Below are 17,147 nucleotides of genomic sequence, written 5' to 3'. Positions count from 1 at the left end.
TGTGTTGTCAGTAGGAAGATAAGAAAGGAGAAAAGAAAGAATAAAGCGGTCGTTGGGTTCTTGGGATACTCAATTAGCATGCGGCAATAAAATTAAGAAATAAAAAAGTTGAAGAAGCTCACGCAAGGCTGCCAAGGGACTCTATGATCATTAAAAAAAAAAAATAAAAAATGACAACTTTGAAATCCGAATTTGCTTCTTGAGCCAAAATATTTATGCCACGCTGCCATGCGGGGGCTCTACTCTGGAACAAATTCTCTTTGGTTCATTATGGACCGAAAATATTCAATTTATGGTTAGAATTTCATCTCAAAAATTTTATGGTCACAAATGAAAATACATATTCCATTAATAAAAATAATAATAAAATATTATTTTAAATTAAAAAAATTAATAAAAATTTAAGAAAAAAAAAAGAAAAAGAAAAAAGAAGGGGGTGGCCGAACAGGGGGTGTAACGTTTTGAACTAGTTCAGAAACGTGGGAACAAATTCTAAGTTGTTTGGGTGTGAGAATTTTTTTTTAAAATTTTTTTTTTTTTTACTTTTTACTTTTTACTTTTTCTTTTTCTTTTTCTTTTCTTCAGAATTACCGGAAGAAGTTAAAAAATCTAAGATTTTCTTTCACTTTGACATGAGGAAGAAGCGTAAGTTATTTTTGTTTTGGGAGGAAAATGAGTTGTACATTATTTTTTTTTAGAGAGAAACAAAATAATTAAATCACTTCTAAAAGAAAATAAGATCATTTATGGTTACCTTTTTATTTGGGGAATATAATGAGTTATTTTGTTTCCTTAATAAAACAAAAAAATGTGGCATTTGTTTTAACCCTTAGATATAATAGACGACCAAATTTAAGAATTTGAGAAACTCAAATCCTTTATTAAGAATTCGGGGAGATCTGGATCCCAAAAATATCACGCGGTGTGCAATAAATCAATTCTGCCATAATTTGGCAACAATTATCAAAATTGTGTAAAACTTCAAGAGAAATGTTGCTTGATATTTTTAAGTGTTAATCTTCAAGTATTTTCTCAAAAAAGTATTTTCTTTGTTATTTTGTATTTATTTATTTTTTTTTTTTTTAAAAAAAGGTGAATGTAAATATGTGCTACATTAAAAATAAAAATACCAAATAACATTTTTCAAAACTTCAATCTAAAAGCTCTTTTCATAGTGTACATAGTGACCATCTAATCAGTATTCCAATAACTCTAAATCAATTGGCCCATTTTTGTCAACTTTAAAGAGCACCCTATCCAGCATCCACGTTTGTTTTAGATTTTTGCCGGTGCTTTTGACAACATGCATGTCTATCTACGCTGTCAACTTTCTTTCTCTTCTTCGATCTGTCTATTTTTCCACTAATGATACAAAATGATCAGTCATATATATCAAGATGTTAGGTGTAATGATCAATCATATATATATATAGAGAGAGAGAGAGAGAATCACGGGCCATTGTTTCAATAGTAGAAACTTGCAACTAACCTATTATTTCAATCAAAATTAAATAGGCAAAATATATGTGTGTCCAAAGACTCGTATATATAGAGCTTAACCAAGATTTACTTAAAAAAAAAAAAAAAAATTTATGTCCATCATTTGTGATTGATAGATCATCTCATCTGCTTAATTAACTTGAGTATTAATTACCTGTAGTGGGCGAAGATCAAATTTAACCTACGTACTTTTGAAGTTTGGTCAAGTTCATTGTTGTTTGAATTTTATAAATTTAGTTATAAATTAAGGACCAACTTAATAATAATCATGAATATTCACGCAGTCAATTAAGGATATGAGTCTCACAATTTTATAACTCTTATTAAGAGCATTCTAGCAGCTCTCCGGTCATATTCTCTAAGTTTAATGATTTAAACTAACTTTTACTTTTTTATGTCAATTTGTGTTTTCTTATATCACTAAAATATTATTATTTTTATTTTACTTTTTTATATTTTATTCTTTTAATTTAACCCTTCTTTCTCTCTCTCTGTCTCTCTCTCTCTCATCTCATCTCCGTCTTTTTTCTTTCCCTTCCAGCCGCACCTCTCTCCCTCTCTGCCTCACTCATCTCCATCCCACTCTCTGCTTAACCCTCTCGATCTCCCTGAATGGTGAAGTCTGGTGAGCATGTATGAGAACCGTGAGGTCTGGTTTGATTGGTCTGGGTTTCAGGGTTTCTGTTGGGTCTTGATCGGTCTAAGTTTTTGCTGCATCATTTCATCTTCGAACTGCATCGTCTCATCTTCTCCGAGTTCTCTGTTTGGGTCCCGGGAAACGGAGGAAAATGAAGATGCGAATATTTTTCCTATTCTTTTTTTCCGAGTTTTCATCTAACCCAATTCTTTTTGTCTTTAAGCTTTCTCTGTTTGGCAAAGGGAGAAGAAATGAAGATACGAATATTTTGTGCGTGGTTCGTGTCTATATATATATATATAGGAATATCCTAGCTAAGTAATCTGTTAAGAGAAATGCTAGATTTACAACCATTTCCACAAATAGAATTGCACAAGCTGACGTGGCCACTTTGTTTTTTTTATTCTTTCTTTTGTTTTCTTCTTCCTTCTTTCTCTTTTCTCAACTGCTCCCATTTGCCTTTGTCCATCATTTGCAGAGAGTGACGGAGAGTGTGCGACGATGAGAGAGACTCGAGGACATGCACAGTAACTCTAAAATCAAACCCAAAAAAATTCAACACCGAAACCTCAAGACCCATTCGATTAGGATTAAGAAAATTGACACAAAAATCCTCCACAATTGAGACCTAGAATCAAATGCTCACAAGAATCCATGGTCAACACAAGAAAACGCAACTATAACCAAGAATTAAAAACAAAAGGGAACAATTTATACCCTTGAAGAACCCATTTTTCTGAAACTTCTCTCTCTCTAGCTCTCTGTCCCTCTGTCTCTGCTCATTTTCTTCCTCCCTGAAACTCTCAGCCTAGCTCTCTCTCTCTTACCATCCTCACGCCATCTCTGTTTTCTCTCAAATCCCACTCTCTCCCTGTATCTCACTCTGCTTTGCCTTACGCCCATCTCTGTTGCCATCTTTGCTCCTTCACGAGCTCTCTCAGCTCCGTCCCTCTCCCTCTCTTTCTAGGTCTTCTCTCTATCTCACTGCCTGTTCGTCTCTCCCTCGGCCCCAAAATTTTCTCTCTTCTCTCCTTGCGTCTCTCTCTCATCGTCTCACACTTTCCGTCACTCTCTGCAAATGGACAAAGGCAAATGGGAGCAGGTGAGAAAAGAGAAAGAGAACGAAGAAGAAAACAAAAGAATGAGAAAAGAAAGAATAAAAAAAACAAACAAACGTGGCCACGTCAGCTTGTGCAATTCTGTTTGTAGAAATGGTTGTAAATCTAGCATTTCTCTAAACAGATTATTTAGCTAGGATGTTCCTATATATGTATACGAACACGCACAAAATAAGGTAAGACTCCAACTAATATTATACATATGGCTACACCTGATGATGATCAACCACCTCTTTCTCCTCCGATTCCCAAGTATTTCCAAGAACCTGAAATGACCCAAGAATGCAGGGATCTCATATACACTTTGCCTACACAACGAGGCTGGATTCATGAAACAATCCATCAATATCAAGGCTTTTGGCTTGAAACTTGGATCATGCAAGGAGTTGTAGCATTCCAAAAACACTTCCAAGCTCATGACACCGATATCCTCCTTGCCACCAATCCCAAAGCCGGCACCACTTGGTTGAAGGCCCTCTCCTTCGGCTTACTGAACCGGGTGCGCTATCCGGACATTCAACAACACCCTCTCCTCACAATCAATCCTCACGTTCTTGTGACCATCTTGGAGCACTTATACAATAAAAAAGAGGTTCCAGATCTCACCTCCTTTACCTCTCCAAGGCTTTTCTCAACCCATTTACCTTATTCCCTGCTACCAATATCTGCAAAGAACTCCACTTGCAAGATTGTGTGTTTGTGTAGGAACCCTAAGGACACTTTTGTGTCACGTTGGCATTTCTTCAACAGGTTGAGACCAATGAGTACAGGTGCCCTCTCACTTGAAGACGCTTTTGATATGTTTTGTAGGGGATCGAGTGGATTTGGCCCATACTGGGATCATGTTTTGGGATATTGGAAAGAAAGCATTGAAAAGCCAGAAAAAGTACTCTTCTTGAAGTATGAGGAAATGAAAGAGCAGCCAATTGCCAATTTGAGGAGGCTGGCTGACTTTTTGGGGTGCCCTTTTTCTCCGGAAGAAGAGGCAAAAGGTGTAGTGAATGATATCTCAAGATTATGTAGTTTTGATAATTTGAGCAAGTTGGAGGTGAATAAAAATGAAAAATCGTTTGGCGTAGAGAATAAGGTATTTTTTCGTCGAGGTGAAGTTGGAGACTGGATGAAATACTTGACAGCTGAGATGATAAAGAAATTGGACCGCATTACTGAAGAGAAGTTTCATGGCACTGGGTTAAGATTTTAGGTACGTATTTAGGCGCTGCATCAAAATTAATTTCTCTTATTTAAGTATATATTGTGTGTTGGCATCTAATCAACCTCCGAATAAATTTTTGTGTATTCTTGATTCGGTTGTCAACTATATGTTGACATCTGATCAATCTTCAATTACTTTTTTTATTTGTGTTCTCTGTTTCGATTGTCAATGTGCATGTATAATTATGTTGACATATTATCAACGTTCAATAAAATGTTATTTGTATTTTCTTTGATATATATATATATATATGTGTGATAATAAAAAAAATTGTGTTTGGATATTTACATTGTATGTACGACACAACTATGAACTATGATTAAATTGTAATTAATGTATGATCATCTTTTAATTAAGTTTCTCAAAAGTTAAAAGTTTTAGAAGGTTATAAGGCATAAAAATGATTGTGCAGCAGCAATAATGTATCAATAAGATTGATCTGAAGGTGAATTAACAATGCTATATCAGTGACAAAATGATATACGAAATAGCATGCGAAATGGGACGCCACATGCATGGGTGAACATGGGTGAACATGTGAGTCTTAAACATTCAATTGTTGATTTTTCTTAAAAAAATTAAATGGGAAAAAAGAAGAAGAAAAAAGACAAATAGAAAATCTAGAAGGATAAAGGAGTGTCGGTGGTTTCAATGAATAATATCCATGTCAATGAATTAATGATAGCCTCTGCTTTTCTGAGTTCACCTTTTATTTTTTCGTTTCCAGCAAGAGCAACCAATAATATCCATGTCCCATGAGGCATGAGAAAAAGTTAAATAAATAAATAAATGACAATAAATTAATAATGACCCTACATGAGGACGACGACGACGACGACGATTTACATCTCTCTCAATCTTCGCCATCTGAATCTTATCATTTTATTTTTAACGTTTGTAAATCTAGATTTTAATGGATCTCTTCGCCACCCCTCGAACTACAATATAGGCAAAGGGTTTCTTTTAAATTTAAGCTTTTATATATATATATATATATATATATATATATATATAAAAGCTTAAAAATTAAGCTTTATCCCTTATTAAAATTAGGTTTCACCTTTCATTTATATTTTGGTTCTAGAATGAAAAATTTTCATTTGGTCCCTAATTGATGGGTTGTTTGGGTGAGGATCTTAGTTATATATAGAGAGCGGATGTATTGTTAAAATGTTGATTAATAATTAAATTTACATCTTTTTATAAGCATAAACTTTTAAGATAAGTGATGATTTAACATGGTATCAGCTAAAAGTCCATAGATCGAATATTGACTCCGCCAATTCACTTCACTTGTGAATTGGGGGGGGGAGTGGTAATTAAATGATTAAATTTATATTTTCTTGTAAAATTAAACTTTTAAGACAACTAGTGATTTACGAGGCATGAAATGAATACCCTCTACACGCCAACAACTCTCATGTTCTTGTGCCCTTCTTGGATATCAATCTCTATACTGAAAATTAGCTTCCAGACCTCACCTCCTTTGCCTTTCCAAGGCTCTAACTTTTCAACTCATTTACCTTTTGTTGTGCTACCGACATCTGTGAAACACTCGGTTTGCAAGATTGTGTATTTGTGTTAGAACCCTAAGTAATTAAGAACACTTTTGTGTCACTTTGGCACTTCACCAACAAGTCGAGACCAATGATTCAGGGCACCATTTCAATTGAAAAGGCTTTTGACAAGTTTTGTAGGGGAGTGAGTTTGTACGAGCCTACCTTATTGGGACAATGTTTTGGGATATTAGAAGAAAATCTTAGAAATGCCTCAAAATATTCTTTTCTTGAGGTTTGAGGAAATGAAAGAGTAGCCCGCTGCCAATTTGAAGAGATTGGCTCAGTTGCTGGGGTGCCCTTCGTCCCCAGAAGAAAAGGCCCAAGGTGCATGTAGAGGATAATTTCTTAATTAAGGTTGTGTAGTTTTGACAATTTGAACAGTTTTATTTTTTTATTTTTTATTTAGTTTTTCATTTTTTGTAAAAAAAACAATTTGAACAACTTGGAAGTGAATAAGAGTGGAAAATTGTCTGGCGCCCTGCGAGGAGAACAATGCATTTTTTCAGTGGCGGAGCCAGCCTTTTCATATTGAAGGGCCGCTACACTAAAAAAAATTTTCTTAAGTTTTTTTTTTTTTTGATTATTAGGATTTTTTTTTTTTTTTTTTTTGACACCGTGTAATGAACTGGTACTTTTTTCCTATTTTTTCTTCTTTTTCTAATCACTAGTACTTAAATACAATGATGAATTGAGCTTAGAATTGTGTCAAATTCTTCAGTTAAATGTTTAAAATCTAACAACCAATATTCTCAATAATTAATAACAAAAATATTCAAATTACAAGACCACTTAGATTAGAAATTGAACTTAGAGTACTAACCTCAAAAAGTGTGACATGCGTTGAGTTATTTCGCACCTCGTTGATTAACATCATATTTTCGTATGTGATGATACAATTCAGGATCAAACTCCAATGAACTAATATCTCCAATGAACTAATATCAAATTTACATACCAAAAGCCCTAATTTAATAAAGTCGAAACCTAAAAGAGTATTTGATTTGAGAAATTGAGAGGGACTAAACCACAGAGGGAGAAGAGAAAGGGAGAGAAGAAGCCGGAAGCTTGAGAAAGGGAGTAAAAAAAAACACAAAAGAAAGAGAGTGGATAGTGGGAGACAAAGAAATAAAGTAAATAATATAAAACAAAGTGAGTGGTGGGGAAGGAGAAAATAAAAATAAAACAAAAAAGAGAAAGAGGAAGTTGGCGGAGAAGGTGGGAAAAGAAGAAAAATGTGAAAAAGAAAGGAAAAAGAAGGCGGAAGCGCGAGATTTGAGAAGCCAAGGAGTAATGGAGGAGTTTAAAAAATTTCACGTAGGGCCGCTTATATATTTTTCTCTTAATAGTTTGAAGGGGACTGTTTAGATTTTTTTTTTTTTTTTTTTTTAAAAAAAAATCCTACGTAGGGCCGTGGCCACCTCTGGCCTCCATGTGGCTCTGCCACTGCATTTTTTCGTCGAGTTGAGGTTGGAGATTGGATGAATCACTTGACGACGGAGATGATAGAAAAATTAGACCGTGCGCATCTCAGAAGAGAAGTGTCATGGAACTAGGGCCTTGTTTGTTAAACAACAATGCTTTTCCAAGACACTGTTCACAATAAAAAAAATTAAAAAATAAAATAATAATTGGTATAGAAAAGTGAAAAAGTGGTATTAAAAAGTAGAAAAATTTATTTTGTCGTGTTTTTTTATTTGAATAGTAATAAAAGGTAAAAGAGAATAAAAAAAAATTGCCATTCATTTGTTTAGTATTGCATGCTATAGATGTCCATTGGAATTAGACACGTACCTTAAAATTGTGCTAAATAGATTGTCCATATGTTTGTTGAATTTATGCAAGTTATTTTAAGATATGTTGAGATGTACATGCTCAAACTCAATCACCACTAATAATAGATCCATGAATTAGCTTTTGTTGTTTTGGAGGCTTTCTATCAATTCTCTCAAACACAATTTTTTTTCAATTAAAAACTGCCACATTGCTGGGATTTTACCATTTTGGTTAGGCTATAAAAATAAAAATGACTCACTGTTGGGTCATGCCGGAACCTATTGACAGCTAAATAAAACGTGTTCACGGGGTTGGGTCGTGTCAACCCGAAACGACGTGTTTATCTAAACAATTACACATGTCGTGTCGTGTTACCCCTTAAGAAAACGTGTCGTGTTCAGGTTTGTGTAGTTCGACATGTTTATATAAATGTGTCGGATTCGGGTTAGCATAAACAGGTTCGCGGGTCAACTGGGTTGACACGAACCCGAGATGCCAACCCATTTTATTAGCCCTAATTGTAACGACCCTATAGGGAGAAGATGTGGTGTAATGTTAAAAGTCACTCTTGTGTTTATTTTTTATTTTTATTTTTTTACTCAAAAAATGATGTGATTTTTAAAATCATTATTGGCCTTATGATTGATTATTATTAAATTTTGATGGAATGATAATTTTAAAAATTATCTCACTCTTAAAATGATACAAGAGAAATACAAAAATGACTTCTAAAATTACTCCAAGAATGTGAGTGGGGCTTCAATTTGAATAATTTCAATTTTATTGGTTTGTTGTCTTTTTATGATGTGGTATAAATTTAAAATTAAATAAACCCTCACCAACACAAAAAGAAAGATATAAAGAAAAATTTGGGTGTGAATGGAATTTGGGAAAAAGTAACTCTTGTTTTTTTTTAAAAAAAAAATTAAAAGTTTGCTTGGCACTTACGGGACATAAAGAAATCAATTTTAGGTTGGCTGGTAAAAGTTGGGTCCAATAAGATTTAGCTATAATTATCAATCTTTTAAAAGCAAATTTAGAGCGTGACATGTCCCTTTGTACGTTTCTTTTATACAAAATTTTGCGCATACATATATATATAAATAAATAAATAAGCCCATTTTCAGCATGTGACCTAATTGTTGTGGATTGGGATTTCGTACCACAGTTGTACATATTTAATTCAAGCCAATTAGATTGGACCCACGAACTATTTTCTTTGTTTGCTTAATGTCAATAACTTTATAGCCACTGGTGCCATTGTCGGTCCATATGATTTACAGAATGACGGATGGATACGGATAGGGTTTTGTTTTTTTTTCTTTTTTAATTGGATAATTTTAGTCTTTAAAATTGTTTTATAAAAGAAAAGTAGATGTTATTCACATTATGGAGTAAAAACTATCAACATTGATCGGATCTGATCTTACTCGATCTACTTATTTTAACCTTTTATTATTAGTGAAATTTGTAACAATTTAAGATATCAATAGATTAAAGAATCTTATATAAGAAATAAAAAAATTAAAAAATGGAATCAAATTTAGAAGATATCTGTGTATATATACTATTTTATTATTTTATAGATTTATTTGAACAATTCTAGGAATATTTCATTAATATTAATGGCGCACCGTGTCATTAATTAATTAGAGCGTTTTCATTTATTATGATGAAGAATATAGTTAATGATGGTACGTAAGAATAAACTTAGGAATTGCATTTTTCCCTATACAAGAGGCATATTGTCAATGACCCTATGTGTCCAATATGTGAGAGAGAGGCGGAGGTGGGGTTTCACATTCTATGGCAATGTCCATTTGCCATGGACGTTTGGAGCATGCGCAACATCAAATTAAAAAAAAAAAAAAAAAAACATCAAATTCCAAAAGAGTCACTTTACGGGGCCTAATTTCATTCAGGTGGTTAAGGTAAAATTTCTAGACAGTTATATATATATATATATATATATATGCTAAAAGGTAAAATTTCTCTGAAATATTAATTGCAGTTTATTAATATTAAATGCTTGGAAAATAAGTAAGTAAGAAAAGGTACACCATGAATCTGAATATCCTTAATGATGGGAAAGTTGTAGGGCAATAGACTTATAGACCGCTGGAGTTTGACCGACTCTTATTGGTGGAAACATGCTCTTAATTTTTTTTATTTTTTTTTTAGAGGAGAAATGCTAGGCTTCATTAAAAAGTTTATTTTTTAGCCATTTTAATTTTAGGTGACATGGTCTATTTTAAAATTAATAGATTTTAAACAATAAATTAATAGATTTATGAAAAATTGACCATACCACTTAGGATTAAAATGGCAAAAAAATTAATTTTTTAATGAAGCCAAGCATTTCTCTAGTCAGTGCGTAAAAGTGGTATTTTGCAGCATTCATTCATGTGTTGACACATCACTCAGTACATTTTAACAAAATAAGATTAAAACACTAGATAACAGCAAACCCACAACCAAACCACTGGCGCAGGCCAGCATCCCAAGGCGCCAGCAAACCACTGTGACCCACGGTTGGGTCACGGCAAACCCAGCCGTGGGTCTGACCGTCACCTAGTTGTGGATCACCCTCTTTGGCCACTTTTCTGCCAAACTCAGCCTTAAAATTCGTTTCTAATCTCTCAAAACCTGTTTCTAATGTCTCTAAACTTGTTTTTGGATTTAAAACTAAAACCTAGAGGAAGAAGGTTAACTTTATAAGGATTCTATCACCCTAAAGGGATCCGCCAGAAAGGGTTGCTGCCTGCTGTGATCTAGCCATGGATGTTGCTATTGCGGCTATAGTGGATGTGGTGGGTAAATGGTGGGAGTCTAGGAGAGAAAGAGAAGAAGAGAAAGTGGGAGAGAAAGAGAAGAAGATGAAATAAAATTTTCGGTGAAGATGAACCAGCAAATAAAGAAAAATAGAAAGTGGGAGAGAAATAAAATCCAATGTTTTTGTTCCTATTCTATCAGGTGTAACCGAGCTGATGTGTACACCTTATATTAGATGCTGCAAAACATTACTTTTGCAAATAGACCTGATACAAGGTTTTCCTTTTTTTTTTTTCTTTTTTTTTTTTTTTTATAAATTTTTATAATGGGTGGGGAATTCTAAATCATTACATATTTACATATAATGAAAATGGTTTTGGGACAAGAGCCAACAACACCAAAAACTGCTAACGATTAAACCCATTATTGTTGCAGATTTGGGCTTCACAGTTTCACCAGTCCACAGGCTCAACGCAAGCTTCTGTTGATGTCGTTTTAATTGTAAGCCCATTACCCTGTTATTTTTCCTTTTATTCTTTTGGGCCTCAGCTCAGCTCAGGATTTAAAAAAAAAAAACAAACAAACAAACATTTCAAGCCACTAGAAAAAGTTTTTAACGTTTTTTTTTCTCTCTACAGTGTCTACACCCCATGGGCCACCGCTTCGGACGGACAAGACCCAAAACCCACTACCAGTAGAACCACCACCTGCTCACCTATCAGACCCTCCCAAGAAGGCTTCGCCACCTCACGCGCCAGGAGGAGCTCCTCTGCCGCCGGTGCCACCACCTCAGGTAGCTCACGAAATGCTATAGCCTATAGGGACCACTACTGGGCCCTCATGGAGGAGCTCAAGATGCAGTACTGGGAGTACCATTGGAAGTACGCTTCCCAGAGGGGAAATGGGATTTGTTCACGAATGGGTTCTCCATTTAAATCTGCATAAGCCGATGGAGTGGTTTTTTTTTTTTTTTTCATTACCTATTTTAGCTAAAAATTAGAAATTGCTAAGTCATTGTGCTCTAACAAGAAGTCAATTACTAACCATCTTAATTGGCTTATTATTACTATTTTGAGTTAAGATTACGTCCAAAGAAGCTCTATTGAAGTTTAATATAGGTGCTTTTGCCAAATAATACTAAGGAATCAGGCACGAAAATACTTGTGCCGAAATAATGACACAAATTGTTTACAAACTGGGTTGTAGAAGCTCTAATCCCTATATATTATATGTAATAATTTTTATTGGATCGGGCCTTCAACCATCTCATCTAAAAATTAATTAGTGTCTAATGAGGAAAGCCAAAACTTTTCATGGCATTTAAAATTGTATTTCGCAAGACATGTTCTAAAAGTTGTTCAAGTGAGCAAAGTAGCATTGTTACACCTCAACTATTTCGTTAACGCACCTTAAACCATATTCGATATAACTTTAAGGAATACATGTATATATACATAATAATTAATATCCCTTGAGGTTTATTCATCCTAAATGAATATTGCAAATCCCTCAATGAGTATTTGTCACAAAGAAACAAAAAAAAAGGCAAGGTACCCTTGTCGCCTCAACCATGCTAAATCTCATGTAATAATAGCTATACAGCAGTCTGACTGAATTGTTCTAATTTGGTATATGCTACCTGCATTTTGTTTGCCAGAAAATTCTTTGATGGTTCCAAGGAAAAAAAGAAAAAAGAAAAAGGAATTGAATGTTTAATATCCCAAACTTCGATTGACTTCTTTTGCTTTCCTTTCATTCTCTCTAAAGCTATCATTGTGTTCCACTCACTGACTTTTTTGCTACCATTGCCTCAAAATAACAAAAGCAATCTTTTTTTTTTTAGTAGTTATTTATTTATTTTGTTTCTATCTTAAAACAAAAAATAACATACAATTCGTTTTTAATAACAGTAACAGGAAAAAAGGAAAAAATAAAAAATAAAAAAGTGAATGGGAGTTGCAACTCCCATTCAATTGGTGACTGGTGGGTATAGAGAGAGAGTGAATCACGAGGCAGTAACAGGAAAAAAAGGAAAAAATAAAAAATAAAAAATTGACTTGCAACTCCCATTCAATTGGTGACTGGTGGGTATATATATATATATATATATAGATGCATTATTTTTTTCTTTTACTCCCTGGCCCATAAACAGATTACTTAGCTAGGATGTTCCTATATATATATGAACCACGCACAAAAAAAGGTAAGACTCCAACTAATATTATACATATGGCTACACCTGATGATGATCAACCACCTCTTTCTCCTCCGCTTCCCAAGCATTTGCAAGAACTTGAAATGACCCAAGAATGCAGGGATCTCATATCCACCCTGCCTACACAACGAGGCTGGGTTCATGAAACAATCCATCAATATCAAGGCTTTTGGTTTGAAACTTTGTTCATGCAAGGAGTTGTAGCATTCCAAAAACACTTCCAAGCTGATCATGACACCGATATCCTCCTTGCCACCAATCCCAAAGCCGGCACCACATGGTTGAAGGCCATCTCCTTCGCCTTAGTGAACAGGTTGCGCTATCCGGACACTCAACGACACCCTCTGCTCACAGTCAACCCTCATATTCTTGTGCCCACCTTGGAGATTGACTTATACAATAAAAGAGAGGTTCCAGATCTCACTACTAATTCTTTTACCTCTCGAAGGCTTTTCTCAACCCATCTGCCTTATTCCATGCTACCAATATCTGCAAAGAACTCAACTAATTGTAAGATCGTGTATTTGTGTAGGAACCCTAAGGACACTCTTGTGTCATTTTGGCATTTTTGCAACAGGTTGAGACCAATGAGTACTAGTACAGGTGCCCTCTCACTTGAAGACGCTTTTGATATGTTTTGTAGGGGATCGAGTGGATTTGGCCCATACTGGGATCATGTTTTGGGATATTGGAAAGAAAGCATTGAAAAGCCTGAAAAAGTACTCTTCTTGAAGTATGAGGAAATGAAAGAGCAGCCAATTGCCAATATGAGGAGGCTGGCTGACTTTTTGGGGTGGCCTTTTTCTCCGGAAGAAGAGGCAAAAGGTGTAGTGAATGATATCTCAAAGTTATGTAGTTTTAACAATATGAGAAACTTGGAGGTGAATAAAAGTGGAAAAGGATCACTCGGCCAGGAGAACAACATATATTTTCGTCGAGGTCAAGTTGGAGACTGGATGAATTACTTGACAGCTGAGATGATAAAGAAATTGGACCGCATTACTGAAGAGAAGTTTCATGGTACTGGGTTAAGATTTTAGGTACGAATTTAGGCACTGCATCATAATTAATTTCCCTTATGTTGTGTTGTGTTGGCATCTAATTAGCCTCCGAATAAATTTTTGTGTATTCTTGATTCGGTTGTCAACTATATGTTGACATCTGATCAATCTTCAATTACTTTTTTTATTTGTGTTCTCTGTTTCGATTGTCAATGTGCATGTATAATTATGTTGACATATTATCAACGTTCAATAAAATGTTATTTGTATTCTCTTTGATATATATATATATATATATATGTGTGTGTGTGTGTGTGTGTGATAATAAAAAAATTGTGTTTGGATATTTACATTGTACGTACGACACAACTATGATTAAATTGTAATTAATGTATGATCATCTTTTAATTAAGTTTCTCAAAAGTTAAAAGTTTTAGAAGGTTGATTTTAAAAAGTAGCGATTTTAAAAACGCAATTTTTAAAAACACAATTTTTAAAATCGCATTTATTGAAATCGCACTCCCAAACGGGCCCTATAAGCCATAAAAATGATTGTGCAGCAGCAATTATGTATCAATAAGATTGATATGAAGGTGAATTAACAATGCTATATCAATGAAAAATGATATACGAAATAGCATGCGCAATGGGACGCCACATGCAGTGGCGGATCTAGGAATTGGAGTTGCCAGGGGTGTAAAAAAATAAATTTTTTTTTCTTTATGTACTATATATATTTTTTATAATACGGTAAATACAATCAAAAAATAAATTATACCATAATTTATGTATCACAAATCAAATCAAACTCATCAAATTACCAAAAAAAACAAAAAACAAAAAAATAAAAATCAAAGTAACTATTAAAAATCTTCATCTAACGATGTCACAAGCACATAATAATTTAAACTACTTACGAAATAAACTAAGCACAATCAAATGACTACTAGTGTCTAAGAAAAATGAGTACTTTTAGTGGGCTATTAGCATACGGCTATTTCTTTTAGAAAAGCCTCAAATCTCAAAGCATAAATTACATTAGAGTTTAAGCCTACATAAAAGAGACTAGAGTCTAAATTTAGCAACAAAAAAAAAAAATCATATTTATCTATAAACTACGACCAGAAACACTAAAAAATTCACCCACTATCTTTTTTTAATAATAAACTATTATCTACTCTTTCTCCACTAATAAAATATAACTTTATTTTCTCTCTTTAATAAAAAATAGCCCCATTTCTCTACATAATGACCATTTGAACGACAAAAAGAAGGCCAAGGGCGCCCTTAGTAATTTTTTTTTACTAGGGGCACCCTTAAAATTTTGATTGAAAATACTTAATAAATTTTTTAAAAAAAAAAAAATTACCGGGGGCCACTGGCCACATGCATGGGTGAACACGGGTGAAAGTGTGAGTCTTAAACATTCAATTGTTGATTTTTCTTAAAAAAAAATTAAATGGAAAAAAAAAAAGAAAAGAAAGAAAGACAAATAGAAAATCTTGAAGGATAAGGGGTTTCAATGAATAATATCCATGTCAATGAATTAATGATAGCTTCTGCTTTTCTGAGTTCACCTTTTATTTTTTCGTTTCGACTTTCGAGCAAGAGCAACCAATAATACCCATGTCCCAAGAGGCATGAGAAAAAGTTAAATAAATAAATAAATGACAATAAATTAATAACGACCCTACACGAGGACGACGATGACGATTTATATCTCTCTCAATCTTCGCCTTCTGAATCTTATCATTTTATTTTTAACGTTTGTAAATCTAGATTTTAATGGATTTCTTCGCCACCCCTCGAACTACATATAGGCAAAGGGTTTCTTTTAAGCTTTAACCCTTATTAAAATTAGGTTTCACCTTTCATTTATATTTTGGTTCTAGAATGAAAAATTTCCATTCGGTCCCTAATTGATGGGTTGTTTGGGTGAGGATCTTAGTTATATATAGAGAGCGGATGTATTGTTAAAATGTTGATTAATAATTAAATTTACTTCTTTTTATAAGCATAAACTTTTAAGGTAAGTGATGATTTAACATGGTATCAGCTAAAGGTCCATAGATCGAATATTGACTCCATTAATTCACCTCACTTGTGGGGAGGGGGAGTGGTAATTAAATAATTAAATTTACATTTTCTTGTAAACTTAAGCTTTTAAAACAACTGGTGATTTACCATGCATGAAATGAATCACAAAACAAGGTGAGAGACTCCAACACTCTACTTGCCAACAACTCTCATGTTCTTGTGCCCTTTTTTTTTTTTTTTTTTTTTTTAACATATCCACACAAGAGGGGGGAGGGGGATTCGAACTAGTGACCTCCACTTCATTAGGCGTGGTCCCAGCCGATTGATCTACCTCTTAGGGATGTTCTTGTACCCTTCTTGGATATCAATCTCTATACTGAAAATCAGGTTCCAGACCTCACCTCCTTTGCCTTTCCAAGGCTCTAGCTTTTCAACTCATTTACCTTTTGTTGTGCTACCGACATCTGTGAAAGACTCGGCTTGCAAGATTGTGTATTAGTGTTAGAACCCTACGGACACTTTTGTGTCACTTTGGCACTTCACCAACAAGTCGAAACCAACGATTTAGGGCACCATTTCAATTGAAAAGGCTTTTGACAAGTTTTTTAGGGGAGTAAGTTTGTACAGGCTGGCCTTATTGGGACAATGTTTTGGGATATTGGAAGAAAAGCTTAGAAATGCCTCAAAATATTCTTTACTTGAGGTTTGAGGAAATGAAAGAGGAGCCCGCTGCCAATTTGAGGAGATTAGCTCAGTTCCTGGGGTGCTCAGAAGAGAAGTTTCATGGACCGCATCCCAGAAGAAAAGGCCCAAGGTGTAGACCGCATCTCAGAAGAGAAGTTTTATAGAACTAGATTAAGTGTTTAGGTATTCAGGTCGCATCATCATTTTCATTATTATTATTATTATTATTGTATAAGTCTCTTTGTTCTCGTCAATGTGTGTATTGGCATCTCGTTAATCTCTGAATAAAATGTTCCGTGTGTTCTTTGATTTGATTAATTATTAGTGTACGTGTTTGTTGACATCTGATCAATCTTTGATAAAATGTCTTGTGTGTACTCTGCTTCCATCGATTGTAAACTTTAATAATGGCATACACACTACAAAAAAATTATTATTTTCTGACGTAAAATAGCGCGTCAGAATTTTCTTACGTCCTATTTTAGCACGTTAGAAAATTCTGACGTGTCCAACTAACACGTCAGAATTTTCTGACTTGCTAAAATAGAGCGTCAAAAAATTCTGTTGTGCTAATTTAGTGCGTCAGAAAATTATGACGTATCCAACTGGCACGTCAGAATTTTCTACTGTGCTAA

General features: G+C 34.2%; 2 protein-coding genes and 1 pseudogene across 2 annotated transcripts; all 3 read left to right on the top strand.

Annotated features, from left to right (window-relative positions):
- The first annotated feature begins 2,586 nt into the window (after positions 1-2,586).
- On the top strand, positions 2,587-4,699 carry LOC132179220 (cytosolic sulfotransferase 5-like). The gene has a single exon (XM_059591890.1). It carries the CDS (start codon positions 3,458-3,460, stop codon positions 4,457-4,459), a length of 1,002 nt encoding a protein of 333 aa, XP_059447873.1. The 5' UTR covers positions 2,587-3,457; the 3' UTR covers positions 4,460-4,699.
- A 1,161-nt stretch (positions 4,700-5,860) lies between these two features.
- Positions 5,861-7,583, top strand: LOC132178414 (cytosolic sulfotransferase 5-like; annotated as a pseudogene).
- Positions 7,584-12,797: 5,214 nt separating this feature from the next.
- LOC132179661 (cytosolic sulfotransferase 5-like) lies at positions 12,798-14,022 on the top strand. The gene has a single exon (XM_059592416.1). It carries the CDS (start codon positions 12,805-12,807, stop codon positions 13,828-13,830), a length of 1,026 nt encoding a protein of 341 aa, XP_059448399.1. The 5' UTR covers positions 12,798-12,804; the 3' UTR covers positions 13,831-14,022.
- Positions 14,023-17,147: the final 3,125 nt, after the last annotated feature.

The sequence above is a fragment of the Corylus avellana genome, chromosome ca4 (genome assembly GCF_901000735.1).
Source record: "Corylus avellana chromosome ca4, CavTom2PMs-1.0".
Taxonomy (NCBI): Eukaryota; Viridiplantae; Streptophyta; class Magnoliopsida; order Fagales; family Betulaceae; genus Corylus; species Corylus avellana.
This window is presented reverse-complemented; position numbering and strand designations above follow the sequence as displayed.

Bases quoted from the DNA above. Each gene is read 5' to 3' on its own strand.
- LOC132179220 (XM_059591890.1), top strand. From the start codon at position 3,458: ATGGCTACACCTGATGATGATCAACCACCTCTTTCTCCTCCGATTCCC.
- LOC132179661 (XM_059592416.1), top strand. From the start codon at position 12,805: ATGGCTACACCTGATGATGATCAACCACCTCTTTCTCCTCCGCTTCCC.